This window comes from Ctenocephalides felis, unplaced genomic scaffold (assembly GCF_003426905.1).
Source record: "Ctenocephalides felis isolate EL2017-DRISC unplaced genomic scaffold, ASM342690v1 CF-g0.4_SCAFFOLD_03571, whole genome shotgun sequence".
NCBI lineage: Eukaryota > Metazoa > Arthropoda > Insecta > Siphonaptera > Pulicidae > Ctenocephalides > Ctenocephalides felis.
Window position 1 is genome coordinate 11,165,964 of NW_020539725.1, and position 22,704 is coordinate 11,188,667.

General features: G+C 28.5%; 2 protein-coding genes across 3 annotated transcripts; both read left to right on the plus strand.

Annotated features, from left to right (window-relative positions):
- The first annotated feature begins 98 nt into the window (after positions 1-98).
- On the plus strand, positions 99-1,311 carry LOC113385620. The gene is made up of 3 exons (XM_026623468.1): positions 99-281; positions 347-1,235; positions 1,294-1,311. The coding sequence occupies exons 1-3, from the start codon at positions 106-108 to the stop codon at positions 1,309-1,311; spliced, it is 1,083 nt and encodes a 360-aa protein (XP_026479253.1). The 5' UTR covers positions 99-105.
- Positions 1,304-17,696, plus strand: LOC113385418. 2 transcript variants are annotated; one of them, XM_026623266.1, is made up of 13 exons: positions 1,304-1,431; positions 2,379-2,774; positions 3,019-3,437; positions 3,566-3,769; positions 5,312-5,473; positions 5,569-5,754; positions 6,084-6,345; positions 6,860-7,032; positions 9,191-9,622; positions 9,904-10,137; positions 12,703-12,900; positions 13,069-14,668; positions 17,603-17,696. In XM_026623266.1, exons 1-13 carry the CDS (start codon positions 1,350-1,352, stop codon positions 17,605-17,607), a joined length of 4,353 nt encoding a protein of 1,450 aa, XP_026479051.1. In that variant the 5' UTR covers positions 1,304-1,349; the 3' UTR covers positions 17,608-17,696. The 2 variants fall into 2 exon arrangements, with proteins under 2 accessions (XP_026479051.1, XP_026479049.1); XM_026623264.1 differs by lacking the exon at positions 17,603-17,696 and having other exon boundaries at positions 13,069-14,739.
- The last annotated feature ends 5,008 nt before the right edge of the window (positions 17,697-22,704 follow it).

Consider the following 22,704-nt stretch of genomic DNA (forward strand, 5'->3'; position numbering starts at 1 on the left):
ATATCATATGACAATGTTGTTTATGAGCTGCTTTGACAGAAAGCAATTTACACATTATAATTTATATATGTATATATAATTTTAATATGTTGAAGCAATGGAGTTATGGCAATTAACTTGATGACAAATGATACTTATTCTCTTCCTCCACAAGTAATAGGAAATGTGAGAGGTGTATTAATTTTTAAAATAAGTGAAATCGTTTTGTTCAGGGCACCGACTGCTGTTTTGGTGCAATTGCAATGGTGGGGTGAAAGTAATAAAAATATTCAAAATTTAGGGTACAAATCGTTTTGAAGATAAAATTTATTGTAAAGACATTTAATAATTTTTCTTTTTGTTTCAGACCTATTAAAGTACATAAACAAGAAAGTAAAAAACCTATATGCCCTATAAATTTCGTATACAATATATGCACAAGCTTAAATTTGTTTTATTCGTACCTAGCCCAATGTGAATTGGTAAAGGTTGAACTCGTCACAGCTATATCAAATTTGAAATTAGGAAGTGCCCAAGTACAAATACCTCATGATTTATGTCAAACCAAACTAGCACAAAATCAAGCCGCAAGTGTTTGCAATATAACAAATGATGATGGAATCATAGTTGGAGAGTTACACATTAATTTTCAAATTAATTTCAAAGATGACATTACACCCCCAAATTCCAGTAGAATAACTGAATATGAACCCATAACCTCTAGAAGATCTAAATTACAAGAATTTCCTACAATCAATAATGATACAAGGCATATAGAAAAATGTTCAGGTTTGCCCAAAAAATACAGCAAAAGATCTAATGATGATGACATAGCTTCAAATAATTCAATAGACATAGCAATCTCTAGTCGAGAAAATGTATTAAAGTTTTTGCATGGAGAAGATATGAGTGTTGATTTACAAAAACAAGCATTGAAAGATATAAGAAATTTATCACCAGCAAGTAGCTTGATTGCATTGGCTGATGCTGAGCATTGTTTAACTAAGAATAGTTCATGGACTCAATGCCCAACAAATATTAGTTCTAAACTTGACAGTATTTCATATAACACACAAAAGGACAGCAGTATTTCAAAATATATTGAAGAAATTTCTAAAATAACTAAACTTCGAAAACAAAATGCAATGGAGTCAAACACAATTCCTAAATTGGATAAAATTATTCCTGAGGCTAATATTATGAAACCTAAAATTGCAGTTGTTGATAGATTAATTAATCATGTTGATAGTGTGCGAGTAACAGTTCAAACTTTGACTTTAACGAGAGCAGGCTTACGCATTGTTCTTGGTTTAGAAAATTTGCCGCTGGTAACTATATCTTCTCAAGTAACATTTTTTGTGGAATATGCTATGCCTTCTCTGGGAAAGCAGCAGGATAATGCATCAAATATTAGTCGCATAAGAATCTGTGCAAAAAGTAAAGATGGTCAAGGTAATGAAATTCAAGTGATAATACTTAATATATTGATTGAAAAATTGTAAATGTTCATATTTATTGTTTAAACAAAAAATCATGCTTTAATATCAATTACTACATTAAGTAAGGTGGCCATATTTTCCGGATTGGCCGGGACAGTCCTGATTGTCTCGGTTTTAGGTGTTTTGTGACCCGGATTGTCCTGGATTTTAATAAATAGTTTGATTGCTTTTATTTTTTAAATATATTTTAACTAGAAAATTTGAACCGAAAATATGTCCATATGAGTTATTAGCTCACCAAACAACCCCCCCCCCCCCCCCGCGCTCTCACACACATTCTAGTCCGGCCTGGATTTCATGCAAAAAAAATGGTACATTAAGCTTTATCTGGCGGTGCTTACCACCACCACCGAAAACTTACATCAGTTATAGTTTTGTCATATGAGAAAAAGACTTTGTAGTTCAAAATTATTTTTTTATAATTATTCTTTACTTGTTAATTGGTTTTATTTGAAGCTCAGAAAAATTATAAAACATATCATTTTTCTCAACTCTTATTTTTAAACATTTGGTTTAAACTTTTTGTTGTAAATAAGTAAATACTAATTTTTATTCACAATTTTAACAGTTATTTCCTATATTCAAATAAGCACAAAAATTGACATCTTTGACTAATAAGTTTTTGTGAATAACATTTTATGTGAGGCGCCGCCAGATCAATTGCTAAAACTGCTCTTTAAATGTTTTAATGATTAGACAACCTTTAGCTGTCTAACTTCCAACAGTAATGAAGAGTTTAAACTTCATTTAATAAATCATTATTTATTAAATTATTATTCATTTAAATCATCATTTATTAAATGATGAACAATATTTAAATTATTTTATTTAACATAACATTCATAAAATAAATAAATATAATCATCAATAATATTTACATTATTGACATTTTTATTTTAGATGTTCCATTCAATCGGCAATCTGTCCATAAAGTACCTCTGTCTGCAATAATGTCTAATGTCCCTAATCCAGCAATAGTGTTTAATGTTTATTATCGTAAAGTATCACAAAGACAGGCCAAACATCTTGGACAATGCCGAATTACTCTCAACGAAATTGTATCCTCGCCTAAATTACACAGCACTAGAAAGTGTCCAATAATTACAAGTCAAAATGAAAAACTTGATAAGGATGTGAATATGAAAAGCAGTGGTAGCAGCCATAAGTTGCCAGAGAAAACTGATAGTGAAAATGTCTTTTCTGATGTAATTGGATTTGGAGGTATTTTGGCTGGACATTTAACTGTTAAAGTTGAACTGGGGTCTGGATTATTACATTTTGGAAAACACTTTTTAGGTACTTATACTGCATTTACCATTGCCCTTAATTATTACGTATTCATGTGATTCACAAATCTTGTCATCTCTGTTGCTAGAACTATGTTCAAAGTTGTTTATTAAAACTTATAGTTACTTATGTTTAATGATTGTTATTTATAAAAAGTATAACCTACATGTACCATATCATTGTTACCTAATGACTCTTTTAACCAAGATTGAAGATTTTTTCACATATGCATTGCAATATTATATTATTATAGAATCATTTGCTGCAAATCAAGAAAACATAAGCATTCCGAGTACATTAACAAACAGTGAATGTAATGAAGAAGAGATAGCATCAACAACATTCAATGGTCAATTTCTAGACAATCAAAACCGTACTTTGGACTGTATTAACCATCGTAATTGTGCAATGTTCAAGCAACAACAAGCCCTGCCTCAAGAACGTTGCACAGTTTGTCGAGATTTTTATACTAATAAACCTTTCCTGCAAAAAACGCAACAGCAAGTATATGATGCACATATTATGAAGCCCATTAGAAAATATAATGAAAATAAAGTTACTTACCAAGAACTGAAAAGGCCAACTATTAAGAAAACTATTGTTAAACAATCACAAAATACTAAAGTTGCAGGATGTTATTTAGATCAAACAATATTGAAGGAGCAACAGAAGGTATTTATTTATATTTAATTTTTTTAGGTTTATCTATGAGGTTAACTTTTATAATTATATTTTTTGCTAATAAATAGTTCTTTAAAATTATGCTTTGATTATTATTTTAATATTTGTAATTTTTTCAGGGAAATGAGATTTTAACAGATTCTGATGATGGAAAATTTGTAAATACAGACTTAAGAGGCGGGAAGGACATTGTTTGTGAAAAAGATCAAAATGAGAAGAAGAATATTTTAACTAGAAAGTCTTTTATTAAAAGATCTTCTTATTTTAGAAAAGATCGAGGAAAAGTTGCCGATGCTGATGTGGAATCAAGGAATGAAGAAGATGTGAGATTTAATATCCTTATTGTAATCAATGTGGATTTATCCTATTCAATTTGATTTATGTATTTATATATATATATATATATATATATATATATATATATATATTAGGGTGGTCCTTAAAATGGTCATTTTCGAATTTCCTTGCTCCCAGGGGCTCAAATGGTTCCAAATTGATGAACAATTCTCTGAAAGTTTTAGCTCTTAATAACGTTTAGATAGAGCACAATTCAATCAAAGTTTTGTATGGAAATAGCATGGAAAAATTTTCAAAAATTTTAAAAATGTTTTTTAGATGTAATTTAGCACACAAATGAATGAATAAAACTCATTCATTTGTCGCTAAGTTATACCTAAAACATTTTTTTTAATTTTCAAAATTTTTTTCATGCTCTTTCCATACGAAGTTTGATTGAATTGCGCTCTATCTAAACGTTATTAAGAGCTAAAACTTTCAGAGAATTGTTCATCAATTTGGAACCATTTGAGCCCCTGGGAGCAAGGAAATTCAAAAATGACCATATTAAGGATCACCCTAATATATATATATATATATATATATATATATATATATATATATATATATATACTAGGGTGGTCCTTAAAATGGTCATTTTCGAATTTCCTTGCTCCCAGGGGCTCAAATGGTTCCAAATTGATAAAAAACAATTCTCTGAAAGTTTTAGCTCTTAATATTAACGTTTAGATAGAGCGCAATTCAATCAAAGTTCGTATGGAAAGAGCATGAAAAAATTTTCGAAAATTAAAAAAAAATGTTTTAGGTATAACTTAGCGACAAATGAATGAGTTTTATTTATTCATTTGTTCGCTAAGTTACATCTAAAAAACATTTTTAAAATTTTTGAAAAATTTTTCATGCTATTTCCACACAAAACTTAGATTGAATTGCGCTCTATCTAAAAGTTAATATTAAGAGCTAAAACTTTCAGAGAATTGTTTTTTATCTATTTGGAACCATTTGAGCCCCTGGGAGCAGGGAAATTCGGAAATGACCATTTTAAGGACCACCCTAATATATACAGTAAAAACACATTTATCTGGCACTCAGTTATACGAATTTGCGATTTTCTGGACTATCAATCTCGATTGATATATATGTACATACCAGCAAGTCGATTTTATTTTATATAAACCATTAAACTTATTACCTACTTATTTCATGATTACCAAATGCAAATTACCTAATGCATTTTGTAAACAAATTATTCATACATACGTACCAATACAACTATTTTATTTCATGATTAATGCTTAGTTTAATTGGAAGAAAATATGTATGTACGTACGTAAGTGTTGATTTCTTAATAAACATTGATTTTTGTTAATATCTATCTATGTATTTGTTATTTTTAGTAAACACATAACAAAATTCTTCATACATTTGGTTATCCTGATTTTTTATTACCTGAATGCCTATTGAATTAGTCCGGTTAATCTATTTTCTACTGTATATATAGATATGTTTCTATTAGAGCAATATAAAAAGGTTAAATTAAATAATGCATCTATTTTGTTTTTTTTTAGTCTACATTACTACATGGTTTGCTGTTTGTCAATGAAGCACGAGGTTTAGAACCTCAATTATTACCACAATCTTATTGTCTTGTAAATCGTGGCCTGTGTCCTGGAACTGGTGGTTCAAGTAAAAACATAATGTGTGATGGAAAATATTTTCAATATTTAGAGGTAAAACTGCGTTTATAGCTTCATTTATATTGCTTTTTATGTTTCTTTTTTTCTCAATTTTTTCTTATAATATTTTGGAATACTTTTTTTTGTAGACTTTTCCATTACTTTGTAATAAAGCATTAATGGAAAGATGTCACAGTGGACATCTGATTATAGAAATTTGGTTGAAAGGACCAGGCCCCGCACAAAAATTGGTGGGAGTAGCTAGCCTGCCTTTACATGCATTCTTTGTGGCGTACCATGATGCTAATATGGTACGATATTTGGAGAAAGTCAAGGTACTATTTTAGATGCTTTTTATTATTAATTGTTATTACATAGACTTTGTTATTTATGAAAGAAAAGTTATTTTTTAACCCAAAAGAGCAGATGTTTTTAATTGAAGGAGTATTTTTGTGATTATGATATTTGCCTCTTTTATTTTACGAGTGCTTGCATAACCTTAAAAATGCAAAAGATCTTTTAAAGATAGTTATTATTCATTCTGTTTTCAATAGATTGCGTTGATCAGTTGGGCTGTAGTTGCATAGTTGACAAATAAAAATTTAATTTTTCGATTTGGAAAAAGATTATAGACTCAGTGTAACTTTATATTATTGTTTTTCAGTTACCTGTTATTTCTGTGGATGGATGGATACCCCTACTATCACCAATATCTGGTACGGTTTCTGGAGAAATTCAAGCTTTATTAGCCATTGGTACAGAAAAGCAACTAGAAGAATTAAGAACGTCTAGAAATTTAAAACCAGATATTGTTCAAATGTTAGATGATCCTCTAAATTCGCCTCATCAAAAGCATCATTCGAAATCTAACAAAAAATCTTCTAAGCATGAGAAGAAACATTCTAAAGTTTTAAGTTGCACTATAGGTAATTGATTCTACAGATTCTTCAATGCTTATTCTTTTTTTAATAAAATGCATTTTTTTACTGTATAAAATTTCAGTTAAATTTATTAAGAAAACAGAATTACTCTCAATTGAAATCAAATATATGAATTTTTTAATGTATATTATTAGTGGAAATAAGTTTGGTACAATATCTTTTGGTTTAGGAAAATGAATATTTATATAGCCCATACATATTATAAGATTCACACATTTAAATTTGTTTTTGCTATCTTAATTTTCATTTTTCAATTATCAAATAAATCTACAAATTAAATTTATATGTAAAATTCATAATATATAATAGTTATTTACATTACTGTCAAAATCAACTAAATGATTTAGATCATACTTTTAGTTTTCTTAGACTTTTGTCAATAATAGTTAGTGGTATTCGAGCCTTCAATTTTTATAGTACATAGCATCAAAGCTTTAATTTAATTGTTATATAATTTTATACTATCATTATTTAATATATTTGACTTTCATCTTCGCAGGTGTAAACACGTCACCTATAGTAGTTAGGCAGTTTGCTACTAGTATATCTGACATTAACTCCGAGTTTCCTCAATCATCATCTACAAATGAGGAAGTAAATCAAAAAAATTATAATACAGTATATACCCAAACAACAACTGATGCTAATATGCCAACTGTTCTAGAGGAATCAGTGAGTAAATTTCTTTTTTGTTACTAAAAATAAAATTGAATAACAGATATTTTTATGATACCCATTAAAAATAAAATAATTGAATGGCTTTATTGACTGCTTAAAGTTTGTTACCATTTCTCAAAATGAGCAGAGAAGGATCTGTAATAATTACTTATTTTGCATTTTATCAAAATATTTGTTTTTGAAACAACTATTTTTGTTTAGCCGTTTTGCAACTTCATGTAAGTCAAAATTGTGATCGTTTTTTAACTTCCCGAAGGATAAGTTTATGTTTTCATCAAAAAATCCGATTCGCTAATTTTATTTTTTGTTGTTTCAAGCCATTCTAAATCAAATGAGATTAAATTTGGGAAAAGTATGTGTGTGTGTATGTGAACAGATTTTTTGCCGTAAATGGACGATTTCTCAAAAACGGCTGGATCGATTTCAAAATTTTAAAAGCCATTTGATGTATCTCGATGAGGACAAGGTTTTATTAATTTTGTCGCGAGGATCAGCCAAGCTGTTCCTTTGTAAATAGCAGAAAAGTGAAAAAAATTTCGTCCACGTTTTAGCCCGCAATTTTGAATCGATTTGAAAATTCAAAAACCGTTCGGAAGATATTGGTTGGGATGTTGGAAATCGTCATGATTAGTTTTTCGTAAAGATCGGCCGTGCCGTTTTCTTGTAATAAAGAATTAAAAAAAATTGTCGACGATTTTTATGATTTTTTTGTTTTTGACGATAATACCATTGTCTTATAGAATTTTAAAAATTCGTCAAAGTTTGCAAAAAATAGTATCGTTTTTTTGGCGTTTGTCAAAATTAGAACTTTCATCGACGTTTGCTTAAAAACGCCTGAACCAAAAATTTAAAAGTTATTCGATGTATTTCGATGTGGATTATATTTTATCAGTTTTGTGCGACGATCGGCTGAGCCGTTTCTTTGTAAATAGCAGAAACGTGAAAAAAATTTCGTTCCCGTTTTAGCTCTCAATTCTGAATCGATTTTAAAAAATCAACAACTGTTCGAAAGATATTGATTGGGAATGATACTGATTAGTTTTAGCTAAAAATCTACCGGGATATTTTCTTGAAATTTACTGTTGAAAAAAAAATTGCCGATTTTTATGAAATCTTTTTTGGCAATAAATATTTGACAATAGATATCATGGTCTTATAAAATATACTAAAATGTTACGGCCCTACGACAAATAGTTTTTGAAATTTCATCAAAGTTTGAGAAATATTATAGTATTAAAGTTACTTTCGTGATGCGATGAGTCAAACATTATCAATTCATTAAAATTTAAAATACCTTTAAGATACAATTTTAGAGCGTACAATGTATCGTGTCTGTGCAATATAATTAATATTTTAATTACATTATTAATATTACACACTAATTACAAATATTAATATTTACAGTTAATTTTAATGTGTTTGAAAATTCTATTCGAAATCGCAATGTTTAGATTTAATTGAAAGCGATAACTTTTGCTTAATATATGCACACAGTATTTTCTAAATGCGCGGTCGATTATTCAATATTTTAATTCATTTTCATATTTAACCCTTTCCACTCGCGAATTCCGAGATTTATATGAATTTTGCCGCCGGAGTGACGGCATCCGAGTCGAAAGGGTTAAATCACTTTTTGTAGGACTATAATATTTTAGTAAGTTAGTTTCATCAAAATCGTCGAAAAAAAAATTTAACGGCCATATTAAAAAAGGCTTGACCTGATTTTCAAGTGATATCTTTCGAATAATTCTTGAATTTTCAAAATTGATTCGGGTTTTCCGTAAACTCTAGAGAACTAAAACAAGTACATAGCAAACGGCTTTTCAACTTTTGAGTTTGATTTAACCGTTTCTGAGAATCATCAAAAAAGTTTAATAAAAATCGTTAAAAAACATCGGCTCACATGCACACACATTTTTGTAAATAAGACATTAAAGTCTTGATTAACAAAAATAAATTGTAACAAAAAAAAAAAAAAACATGCACTCACATACACTTACTTTTTCTAAATTTGAGCTCATTTGATTCAGAATGACATGAAACGTTTCCTTCGGGAAATTAAAAATTTTGCTAACAATAAAATTTTTATTGAGTTCATTATATTATTAATGTTGCTAATGATGATTTGTACTTATCAGTTACATTTTTTTAGGAATCTATAACTGACACCAAAAGTTCTAATGCTATACCATTGAGGAAGCCTAATTCCTTTGGCAATCTATCAACTTTTGTTTCACAACTAATGCAAAATATACCGCAAAACTCTTCATTTTTGACTAATTTTGAAATGGGCCTATGTTCTGAAAAATCTTCTGCTGAAAGTGCTCCAAGGTTGAAACAGACTTCAGATCTTTTAGCAGAATTGCAAAGAGCTTTAGAGCATGTACCTCAGGCTTTTGCTGCTGGTTCAGATGACGGAATGAATCAAAGATCAAGTGATAATAATGTAACTGAAAATCATGCTGATGGTCTTGTTGAAAATGAATTAAATGAAGTATATGAAGTTGATGAAACAAGAAGTAGTGAATCTATTGAGTGTTTTAAGGCATCGATAGAAGTGGAACAAGCTTTGCGTTTGGCTGTGGTTAGTTCATTTTCACATAATTCTAAAAAAATTTTGGTATGATAAATTTGAAAACAAAATTAGATAATATGGAATCTTTGAAAATGCTTTATTCCATTACATTTTCAATCAAACGATTTAATATTTTTCAATTCTGTCATAATTTTTACTCTAAATATATTCATAATTTTATTCATAGTTCATAGTTTAGAGTCATCAAAACTTTTATTACTCTAAATATATTCATTTCTATATTTAAAAAAGTAATAATCTTTATCCGAATTCAACTATGCTTACTCCAGATTACTTCAACCACCAAAAAGTGTCATAAGCGAAGCAAGTGCAAAACTAAAGTGAAAACTACTGAAATTGCACCCAGTACGTATGTAACGTTTCCTGCCATAGTTTGTAGAAGTTGCTCTATGGTGCAAGCACCAGAAGGACCAGTGGTAGCAACTAATGTAGTTCCCAATACATGTAATCCAACTTGGAAGCAGAAGTTTGATGTTGCCTTACCTGTGGATCTACTTAAAACGGTATGTGTTTAGTAATAGTCTTTTAACTTTCCATAGGGTAGTTATAGCAATGAGCCCAAAATCGAAAATAAAAATTTTTGCATTTCTCGACGTTTTGAAGGTTTCTGAACATTTGGGCATACCTCAGAAAAAATGGATGTGTGTGTTTCGTGTGTCCGCATTTTTTCGTTCACGTTTTTGGGCGCCTGGATCAACCGATTTGAGTAGTTCAAAAATTCCTATTGACAGGGAGATGTGCTGATTAGTTTTTGGCAAAAGCAGGTCCAGCAGTTACGGAGATAAAGAACAGAGTGTAGAAAATAGAAATAGTTTTTGAGAGAACGGAGTATCCGATTTGAATGATCTAAAAAACATTCAATTTGTAATGATTGGGAGAAGAGGTGATTAGTTTTTAGCAAAGGCGGGTCCAGCCATTTCGAAGATACAGCGCTAAATGTGCAAAAAGTGGCAGTTTTTGAGAGAACTAAGCGTCCGATTTGAATTATTCAAAGAAGTTTCTGGTTGTTTCAACAAAATAATTGCTTTTGAAAAAAAAATTGTTTGTATTTTTTTTTTCATAAAAAAATTTTTTTTCATGATTTTTTTTTTGTATATTGAAAATAATTCAGATTTTAATTTCAATTCTGTTTTAATATACTTCAAACGAATAATTTTAACTTTGCAATTCATTTTATATAATTCTTATAAATATTAGACTATGTTACAATATTTATAAAAATCTATTGGAAAACATTTAATATTCTTCGATCATTTCGTTACGGTACGGGAAGTTCCTGCAATTTGCCTTAAAGCATGATGCCATACACCACTAGTTAGTAATAGTTTTAGTGTAATATATATATTAAATATTTCTAGGCTAGGAATGTAGGCAAGAAAAATATGCTAAATAAAAGCACTTTATTGGTAACGGTTATGTCGCGGTTCTTCTGTAACATCTAATTGTTTTGTTTTGCTTAAAATTTTATGGTTTCTTATTATATGTATATGTATATATATATATATATATATATATATATATACAGGGCCGGTCCTGGGGTCCTCAGCGCCCGCATGCAAGATTAGTTCTAGCGTCCCCCCCCCCTCAATAATTTCAACTGTTTTATCAATTTTTCATTAAAATTATATAAATTTTAAATTTTAATTAATTTAAAAAAAAAATTTAAATTAATTTTCAATCATTCTGGATTTTTGTACACATACTTTAGTACACAAAATTTTAGATATAATCTAAAAGTATATAAAACACATTGATTTTAAGTTTATTGTGTAATATTAATATTTGGGTTTTGAAACTTATTTATTATGCGATTTATTTTATAAAGCAAATCACGCCAAAAGAGCAAAAAGAGAATAGTCTTTAATTTTTAAACATAACATTCGTATTTTATGTTTTGAATTAAATTTTATTTTAATTTATTTTTTCATTATTTACAATATCCAGAATTGCATCGTTAACTTCTCCTTATTGGTATCCTTAGGGCCGAATTGTATTCAGCTTTACTTTCCCATCAGATTCAAAGTATCAGATTGTTGTTTTAAAGTTGAACTTTTAACGTATTTTTAAAGTATTGTCCAAAGATTAGTAAAAGATGCACTGTACTGCAACAAATAAATTATATTTGTAGCTGTATTATTTCTGCATAGTTAATAATGAAATTGTGTATAAAAAAAGCTTAAAGATTTTTGTTCCTAAGTACAATTTGCTTCCATTTTTCATATTTGCTCCATAAACCTAACCACGCATGTCTTCAACGTTCAAAGTTCATCAGATGTGAAACATTTACAACAAAAACAAAAGTTAGTATATATTTCTTTAATAAGTTCAAGTTCCATTTCAACTAAATCAGATCGCCATTTTTCACCAATAACGCTCAATAATTAATTTAACACTAAATATTTGATTGAACACTAAATATTTTCTTTTTCGATTCAACGTTAACTTCAAACGAAGAAAAAAGTTTAACAGTACATTGACAATAAGCAGAACAATAATTTACAAATTTGCAGAGTTATTTGGTTAATTGTTTCTATTGATATCACATTGCAAACTGAATATGCTTTTTCTGACCTCTAGTTAAGTTTATTATTATATTAATATTTAAAAAAAATATAAATAATATATTATAAATTTTATTTCTGAATCTCGTTTTGGCGCCCCCTAAGGCGTGCGCCCGCATTTTTTGCATGCATTGCATTCAAGGCAGGACCGGCCCTGTATATATATATATATATATATATATATATATATATATATATATACAATGCTGAATTCTCTTTTATTCTCTCTTATCATATTATGTAAACTAAAGACTTCCAATTGAAGGTCTATCGTTGCCTTTATCTCATAAAACACAAGCAATACTATTGCTGAGCGACACGGCGCGTTCTATTTAAACTATTCGGTATTTGGCCGAATAACTAAAAAGGTGCCGAACTTCATATCCAATATTTCTTAAGCAAATATTTTTTTCCAAAATGAAAATATTCTAATAGTTAATTAAACTCAAGCATTTATCCAGCCTTTTATAATAAAATTTTGGATCTAAGTTTAGATGTTTGTTCCAGGATCCAAAGCAGTTGGTGTTCAAAGTTTGGCGTAAAAGAGGATCAAACACAAATATCGATTTAAATGCAGTGCCAGTATCAGATGTAGTTATTGGTTTTGCAGTTGTTGATTTGTCCACTTTGCTTTCTGGTCTTCCATCTATTTGTGGCTGGTTCAATATCACCGACGTCGGAAACCGATGCAATGGCCAAATAAAGGTATTTGATTATATAATTTTTCTGGAATATTCTAACTGGAGTAACCTCTAACTGAAAATTTTATTATATTGAAATTTATAATTTGAGTTTTAAATTGCATTAAGTATTTTAGTAATAAGTTGAAACAACCATTGTTCTATAAATTACATAAATATTTTTATTTTACAGATAAGCATCACCCCATTAGAAAATCTTGATAAATTCATCAATGATTCATCATTTTGTTGTAGTGATAATGATACTATTCATAGTTTCAATTCCTCTAATGATGACAAGGTAACATTAGTTAGACTAACAAAATCCAAAGAGAAAATGATGGAAATGCTAGAAACAGCAAAATCTAAATTATATGGATTTGATCAATCTGAGTGCATGGATATAAATGAAACAAGCGCACATGAGGTTGAAGTAGATCATAATATTAATATTGGACAAGTGGCTACTAACAACGCAGATGTGAATTCGAATATGGGAAGTGGATCGCCCAGTTTTAGATTATCAAGTAATCCTTGTGACAACGAATATCAGCAAAATCAACAAAATGTAACGCCCAATATATATTCTAATTTTTATCATAATACTATAAATGAGCATTATTCATACCAAACTGTTCCAAGGCCAGAAGACGCTGTTTCGTCTATGAACCAATCAATAATAACAGATATACTAAATCATAATCCTAACCAAGGGGAAATAGATGATGATACTTTAAATACTACTTCTTTAAGCCGAGTTTTAAAGAGAAAGTTTACAGAATTACATGAGATTACTCAAAGACTTCGGTCCCGATTGTTAGATGTAACAAAAGATGATGATGATGAATTTGAAAGGGATCTTAATACCGTTAGCGATGAAAAAGAATATGGTATTAGGCCTGAAGATTTCGAATCCTTAGCTAAAGTAGTACCAGATACACCTCATGAAAATGAAATGCCGGAGGATGAAAACAAATTTGAGAATTTAGCGAACAACTACCAAAATTTATTAGCAGTAAAACAAAGTTATGTTCAGAAAAGTGTAGATGAGGTAGATGTGGATGCTATCCAGAAAGAATTAGCTGCAAATAGAGACATATTGTCACAAAGAAAGTGCAACATAAATTCTTTGTTGCAAAAATTGACTTTACTTACAAATCCTCTTGATAATCCACCACCTGAGAAGCATGTGAAATTTAATAGTGATGTTGAAGTACTTCATAATGAATCCAGCAATATATTTGAACTTATACCTGGATCAGAATTTAATGCCGAATCTCAATCTATGCAACATAGTCCTGAAGATGATAGTTCTATAGAATCTGAAAGCACAAGCAAATCTGGGTCCTATCAGTGTAAATCTCCAGACGAATTGGAAACTGTTGATCAATTTGAAGAAAATTTAAATCATTCAGGAAAATTTCACAGCAGTTCCCAATATAAATATTCATCTGAACAATATGCTGATTCTAGATTTAATGGTTCCAGTTTTCCACGAGTAGCAAGTGCAGGAATACTTAAACATCCTTCTTTTGAAAGAAGAAATGAAGTCATTATGGATCGAGTTTCTGCTCCTGAAACGAATTCAGTACAAAATTCTTCTGATGAGGCCGAAGAAGAACAATCAACATCCAGGACTGTTGATTTAGATGTACGGGATGTTATTACAAATATTCTCAAGATTACAGAAATGTGTCCTAATATCAGTAAAGATACAGGTTTAGAAGATGTTTCATCAAGAAAATCAAACTCTAGTACAGATGAAGGTGAGAAAAAAGATCAGGATACCACAGGTATTTATAGTGATTTTTGTGATTCGTGAGTCAACATTATCATTTCGTTCTAAGTTATTATATTTACGTTGGTGGAGATAGGAAGTTGAAATAATTATCATTATTGTATGATTTTTAACAGTGTGACATTAACTTTTCTTTCATTTTTCTATACTATACTATACTTTTTTAATATCATGAAATGCTTTATCTCATTGGATTTTTGGATTTTGATTTATACAATGTTCATGAAAAATGAAGAAATGGTATAAATTATAACGCATTTTTTAAATATTAGCTATATTCGAGAAAAACTATATTGCTATAAAAGCAAATTATTATGAGATTATAGTTTTTTATATAAGGAACTGGAAAATTATGAATTCTAAACTTCGCACAACTTAAGAATATGAGTATTTTGATTTAATTAGTTTTTTTTAGCATTTAATAACAAGCAAGTTTTTGTCGCTTTTTTATTTTCAAAAATCATCAGAATTATCTCAATTATAGCATAATATTATGTGCCACAGATATGTGTACCAGATCTCAACGTCATGGTGATTGATTATAACTATCATGTAAAAAACTAGAAAAAACTTTATCTTACGTAGTTTGAAAATTATGAGCTTTTAATTGCAACCTAGAGCTTTGGTGAAAATTTGACCAATTTTCAGTTATTGTGGTTAATTTTTATTCATTTTGTTTATTTAAGCTTTGAATCCGTATTTGTAAATAACATTTCTAGGTGGAATTGCTAATTGCCCTAAGTTTTCAAGAATCAAGAATTTTATTGATCTATGAATTTAAAGTTTTCAAAACTGTCGACTTTAAGAGGCACACATTTTAAAAAAAATGCAATATAGGGTATTGACAAGTTTTAACAAAAGATGGGGCATTTAATTAATATTGTGAAATGGTAAAATACTTTTTAGTTTCTTAATGAAAAAAATCAAGTAAAAAATGAAAGGTTAACATGGTAAGACCAGTACTTTTTTTCTAATTTTTTTGCATGATCGTTATGAAATACTTCCACACCGTTTCGGCTTTACCCCTATATATATATAGTGCCCGTAATCGAAAGTTTCGATTATTTTATTATTTTTTCATATCTTTGATCGTTTTTTCTGCGGAAATTCATATTTTGTCTTTTTTGATATATTAAGCATTTTATTTTGAATTGATCGTTTTAGTAATGGTAAGGTATTGAATGCAATATTTTGAATATTTTGTTTTGCGCCAAAACGGCATTTCAAAATCCAGAAAAAATTCTCAAAAAAACTTTTATATAATGACTTTGAAATTTTAATTAATTTATAAATTGCACTGTATTGCAGTGACGTTGCGCAAATAATTGTTTTTATTATTTACATGATTTAATATAAAATAGTTGCACTTTGTTGAATGTCTTTGCGTTTTTAATTCATGTGAGATGCAAAAACTGTTCTTTGTAATTAATTTCTCTCTTTATGATATCTTGCAACTTAAATATACCATTCCAATTCATGAACAACATTTTTGATAAAATGTAATATATGTTTGGCAGCTGTGCTGATTCTCGTAAAATAGGTGACCCATGAAGAAACTTGATTTTGATATTTTAAATATGCTATCTTAAATACGATGTCTTATTCTCTTGCTACGGTTGTAAATAAGGGCTTTGCTCTAAAAGGGATTACCAAGTGTCCATTCATTTTCAATTTCTAAATAGTTTGATGTAAATATTCGTTATGTTAATTTTCAATGTATTATTTCTGGCGTAGTGCTTTTATTTTATTTCAAATATTAGATAATTACTGCAAGCAACTGCAGTTTGCAAGAATATAATGGTAACATAATATTTTATTTTTTCCTTCAATTTATTTAGAAGACTACTCGAGAAGTTAATAACTGAAAAAATATGCAAAATATTTTTTGCAAGAATATAGCAATAACAAATATTTTAATTTTTCCACTATTTCGAAGGATCCTTTGATTTATCTCAAATTTCAAGAAGTGTGATCAAACACCGATTGCTTGAAAAGTTAATAATTTACATAATTATCCTTTTCAAAACGGTTTCCCGGTGTTACCACCTCAATTGGCCTCCCAGAGTGTTCAGCATCGTCAGTGTCTGTGTGGACTAGATTATAATCAGCAAACGACTTCTTCACCATCATCTACCTTGATTTGGAACAGTCCAGATAACACTTATCAAGTATTTTACCCATCAAAAATCAATGATAAATCAACCCACGAAATTGCTTTGAATTCATGGTTTCAAAAACTCAAAAGTAGCGTCACTTGAACCTCTGTAATTTGTAAACTCATCGTTCGATTGTCATGAAATTCTGACATATATCTTTTTAAAGTTGTTTCCTACAAATCATATGGATGATTACATAGCTACATCATTCATATGTTATTCTACGAACTTATTAAGTGGTGTTATAATCTTTCACCCTTTGGACCATATCTCAAAATCAGTATAGTTTAACTGTTTGTAGACTGCCACTACCGTACCCTGGCACAACCGTACCCAGTTTCTCTTATAACTGAAATTCTTCAATATTGATTATCATTTTTCAAAAGCTTATGCAAATAACATAAATTTCAGGATTTATATGTATATAAAATTAATAAGTAATTAACATTCTTGCCATTGTGGAAAATTAATCTTATGCCTATATATATGCATTCTTTTTTTTCTTGATAAATGTAGTCTCAAATCATTCGATTAGTGATCACAGGTTTTTTGGCCATATTTACTGTGTTTAACATGTTATTAAATTTCTATAACCTCGAAATCTAAATATTTTCCGTTATGATCAAGGTTGTGTTTTGTGATAAACAAATCGAATACAATAGAAACAATAAATTTCTCGCTTACTAGAACCATATCGAATTATTTTAGTATTTATATTTTAGCGATAAATTTAATAATTGATGAAATATTGATATTTTTCTTGATGTTTTTAGAGTGAATGAGAGAGAACTAATACGAATGCGAGAGAGAGGAAAGCCATGTTTTGTATATATATTTTATTTTTGCATTGCATTTTGTACATAATATTCGAGCACAGTTTTATACGGTTATATATTTGTGATTTTTACTGATGAAATAAAAATCGCCCAATAATTTATTTTTTAATTCTAGTATGTATGAGTATTAGTTGTATAAATATACTAACTTAAGTAATACCTAAAGAATATCATTATTTTTATATGCGTATTTTTTGTGTTCCTATTGGAAAGTATTTGCAAATACGTCTGAATGAATGAATTTGTTAATTAGTAATAAATGTAATGTATTTTGCTCAATTGATACACGAATAATAAAGTTCATGTTAATATATTATTAAGTAGCTTTGTTTATAAAATTACTTCAATATTAACATACCTAATATTTTTACGAGCCAAAAGAATAACGGACACATTCAATAAATATTTTTATAAAATTAACTATAGTATTCGAGAAATACTGTCTATATACATTATCAATTATTTTAGTTAATGTTATATAAATATTTAATAAATGATTTTATAAACAATATAATTGAGCATAGATGTTTACTTGCATGTTAGTAATTTTACCTAAAAAAAATTCGCGTTTCACTTGATGTTTAAAATCCTATGTATACTGAAATTATGTACCTTATAGTCTACTATAATAACTGTCCAAAATTTATAAAAAGAACACTTTTAACTATTTAAATCATTTTTTAATCTATAAAATTAAATCCGAGATATTTGTATTGTCTATTAATGGAAACTTTTAAAATTTGAATTTATAGATACAAATATATCACTTTTAAAATGAAGAATAAAATGAATTTATGAATATGTTTCACTACATTAACACATTCACTACATTTTGCCGCCGTAGTGGTGGCATCCGAATGGAAAGGGGGGTTAATATAAAATTTGTTTAATATAAAATAAAACCATTCTTCACACTTTAGATAAAAAAATTAAAAAAAGTATCCAAATAGGATAAACAGGACTATTTCTGTTTGAAATAACTACATTACTTAATTTCAATTCAAGCAATTTATTTTACTTGGCGATAACAGTCTCACGCAACAAATGCGTGCGCAGCAGTGAATGTGTTAAAACATATACATTATACTATCATGATATAAAAGTCTTTGGGTTATTCCCGTTATTTTTGTTTCTAAAGAAATCTATTTATTTTATAACCGCACACAGTCTTTCCAGAAAACAGGTTTTAAATTAATATTTTTGGTTAATTATCATAATATTTGAACTAATTTTATCTTTTTCTTCATTATCGATTTAGTTTCAAGTATATTATATTTGTTGATGGTCTTTTGAAAATTTTTCTATTGGCCTATACTGAATTTTGATTGGGTTGATCTCATAATTATTTTCTTTTAAGGGGGGCGATACATGTAATCGCCTTAATTTTTACCATTTTTTGAGGACTTTTTAAACTGGGAAGGAATAACTGAATCTTTTTGAATTTTTTTATGGTTATTTATTATATATTAAAATACACAAAAACATTTTTTTTTTATTTTTTTTTTTTAAATGGCTGCCGTAAAAATAGATCTGCCAAGACCCTCTCGGAAAACGCCATCAATCTGCGGGCGTTCTCACTTTTCGTACGGTGATCTGAATTCAAAAAAATTAGTTTGTACGTATTCATAAAACATATATCTTCTAGTTAAACCAAAAAAAAATTAAAAAAGTCACAAAATCGTAAATTGGCAGACCTCAGAAAAAAAAAGTTCGATTTTTCACCATTTTTTCACTGTTTTTTTTGGTAAAAAGGTTAATTTTTGAAATTTTTTTTGGAATGTTTGAGGTTTAACTAGAAGCTATTACTGTAAAGTAGATGTGTGCAAAATTTCATTGGAATCGGTTGAGAACTTTTTGAGTTATCACGCCCGCAGTATTCAAAAATGTCGTTTTGAGAAAAACGCGTTTAAAGTTTTGACACAGAAACAGATAAGAGTACAATTGCACTCGAGCGTCGAGTTGAGGCGTGGCACTTAAATGAGTTTTTAAGGTATAAATAATGATAATTTTGTTTTGAATTTTTGCAGGCATATTTTTGAGATGTTATTGTAACGATTTATGAAAAAAAAAAAAATCGTTTTTTTTTTTCTTGTTACATGTATCGCCCCCCTTAATGATAAAATATGATCAATGAATATTCTTTTGCAAGCAAAAGCAATCATATGTTTTTGAACGTAAAATTAAAAACATAAAGATCCTATTAAATATTACGTGTAAAAATGGATTTAAAAATATAGAATACATTAGTTTATCAAATAGTTAGATCCCGAAATATTATCATCATACGCTTAAACTGTAGATATAATATAGCTGATGATTTCTAATTTATCCTATAAAAATAATGCTTTCGAATATCCACAGTCAGTGTACAATTTTCGGAGTATATGATTTTTATTGTTACAACCTAAACTAGGACTTCAAGCTTATAATCTCATAATTGTTATTAATTCTTTAAACAACAATATTCAAGAAGAGTGAAGAGTCAATTATTAAAATTAATTTAAAATGCATTTTGATGACGTAACTATACTTTATGTTTATATAGCATTAACTATACGTAATGCTATACTTTTTTTAAATATTTTTGACCAATGAATGAAACTAGAACTACATGCCTAACAATATTTTAAAAATGCATAAAAAGTTTAGAAACCATATGAAAACCTCGTTTTAAGGAATAATTGAGGAAACCTGATAAAAAAGTATTTATCATCGAATAACCAACCAGTCTGTTGTCTGGTTTTCCTATTACCTATTATAATAATGTTAAAGCTATCAGGAACTGTCTGTTAAAAGTGCATAAAAATATTGAACACTTTACTATTTTTACATTTAAAGGTTTTAATTATATTTTATACATACTGTGAAGGAACTTGAAATTATTTAACAAAATTTTTATGTTCCAATTTTCTACGTTAAATAAATATGTAAACTTTTCACCTTTTTTTTATGTATGTCTGTAACGTTTAATTTCAAATATTGAACTTCATTACCGTACCAATATTTGTTTTTTTGCAAAAAATATGCCTTCACTCATCTTGTATGTTTATGTTATTAGTAATATATTTAATTTGATTGAATTCAAATTATATATTTTAATGAAATCTTAGAAGTGTAAATGTTTATTGTGAGTGTTATATAAGTTACTGGAGAAATTGCTGTATATTTGGCATGTAGTTCATTTTTAAATATCAAGTTATAATTGTAATATTTTATTGTATATTTAAAACATCAAGCAACCGATTACTTCGAATATAACTAATTTTTAATGCCTTTGAATGATCTAATAATGAAACAATAAAAAATGTATACGGTTAGATGTAAGCACTAAAGTTGATACGACTTAAACTTAATTAGTAAAAATAAGTATGTTGTTGTTGTAAATTTATGCGAAATAAACTGCAAATGTATATCATCAGTATATTTAATTAATTATCTTTTAATAAATATTCCAAATCAGCAACAAGTAATTACATTAGCAAGGAAAGTATCGACTGAGATACGATTCTAAAGTATATTTTTTTCTGATTTCCTTTTTTGTCATCAGTCTGATGGCTGCAGTGGTGCCATTATGTTGATGCATGAAGGAACAGTCTCGTAATCTCTGGAAAACGATATTGTAATATTATTATTCTTAAGAAAGTAATATGGTTCACTATGGTCAGATTTTTAGAAGGCGGAAATACGGACAAAAAAGTAAATATAAACAAAATAACACATTGGCTAGTCTTAGAAACGTTTCAGCGGCTGTATAACATTAAGAAAGCCATAATGTAATCTTCTTGTCAGATGTTGATCGTCATTGTCACAGTATTGTCATTGTCGTATTAATCAGTTCAAATGTATATCGCGTCTTCAAAAGTTTATTTGGAGGATTTTCATGTTTTTTGCCAACTTATTTTTTGTAATTTGTAATTATTAACTTCCCGGAGGAGAAGTTTATAATTTATGTGTTCATCAAAAAATCCGATTCGCTAATTTTATGTCTTCTCGACGTTTCAAGCCATTTTGAATCGAATGAAACCAAGTTTGGAAAAAGTATGTGTGTCTGTGTATGTGAACAGAGTTTTTACTGTAAATCGACGTTTGTTCAAAAACGGCTGGACCGATTTTAAAAATTTAAAAGCCAATTTTGTGCGATAATCAGCCAAGCTAATTTCTTTGTAAATCGCAGAAAAGTGAAAATATTTTAGCCCACGTTTCTGAATCGATTTTGGGAATTCAAAAACTGTTCGAAAGATATTAGTTAGGAATGATACTGATTAGTTTTAGATGAAAATCTACCGAGCCGTTTCCTTGTAACTAACTGTTGAAAAAAAATTAAGCCGATAGGTCTTATAGAACTTACTGAAATATTACAGCCTTACGACAAGTAGTTAAATTTAAAAAATTCATCAAAGTTGAGTAGTTTTTTTACGCTTGTTAAAATTAAAATTAGACGATTTACTTGATATAACGATAGAGTACTTGGTCTTTATGAACATACTAAACCATGTCCTACGGAAACTGGTTAATTATAAAAGTTGGTGATTTTTGAAAATTTACTTTCAGAAAATACTCCGAGTTTTAACGTGTTTGTTCGTTTTCAATTATGTGTAATAAATCCACTAGGAATACTTTTAATCACTCATAAATTAATTTATTTTTTATTGATTAAGTGGATTATTTACACATATCGAGAAGTTCATGTAACTTGCCTCTAGGAAAAATACCAGTACCAACTAGTTTCTTATTAAAATCAATGATTTTGTATATACCAGTGATTTCGATTAATTTCATTACAATTATCAGTTGGTGTAATATTGATTGTATTTTGCATTTTTGTTCACTTTCAATTTGACAAAATGTCATACATATACAATGGACTAAATAATATAGTACTATTTTGGAAGAACTATATACAGAGTAGTTCACTAAAAAGGCCAAGAAAAAAGAAAATAGGAACCTGTAAAAGTTCATTGGTTTCTAGATTTTTCTCCAACTACTTCTTAAAACCGACCAAGGAATCCACCGGTAATAAGAAAAGACTTGCAAATATA

Bases quoted from the DNA above. Each gene is read 5' to 3' on its own strand.
- LOC113385418 (XM_026623264.1), top strand. From the start codon at position 1,350: ATGCCTTCTCTGGGAAAGCAGCAGGATAATGCATCAAATATTAGTCGC. The intron at 1,432-2,378 runs GTAATGAAATTC...TTTTTATTTTAG, and splicing joins AAAAAGTAAAGATGGTCAAG to ATGTTCCATTCAATCGGCAA. The intron at 5,755-6,083 runs GTACTATTTTAG...ATTGTTTTTCAG, and splicing joins GATATTTGGAGAAAGTCAAG to TTACCTGTTATTTCTGTGGA.
- LOC113385620 (XM_026623468.1), top strand. From the start codon at position 106: ATGGCAATTAACTTGATGACAAATGATACTTATTCTCTTCCTCCACAA. The intron at 282-346 runs GTACAAATCGTT...TTTTTGTTTCAG, and splicing joins AAAAATATTCAAAATTTAGG to ACCTATTAAAGTACATAAAC.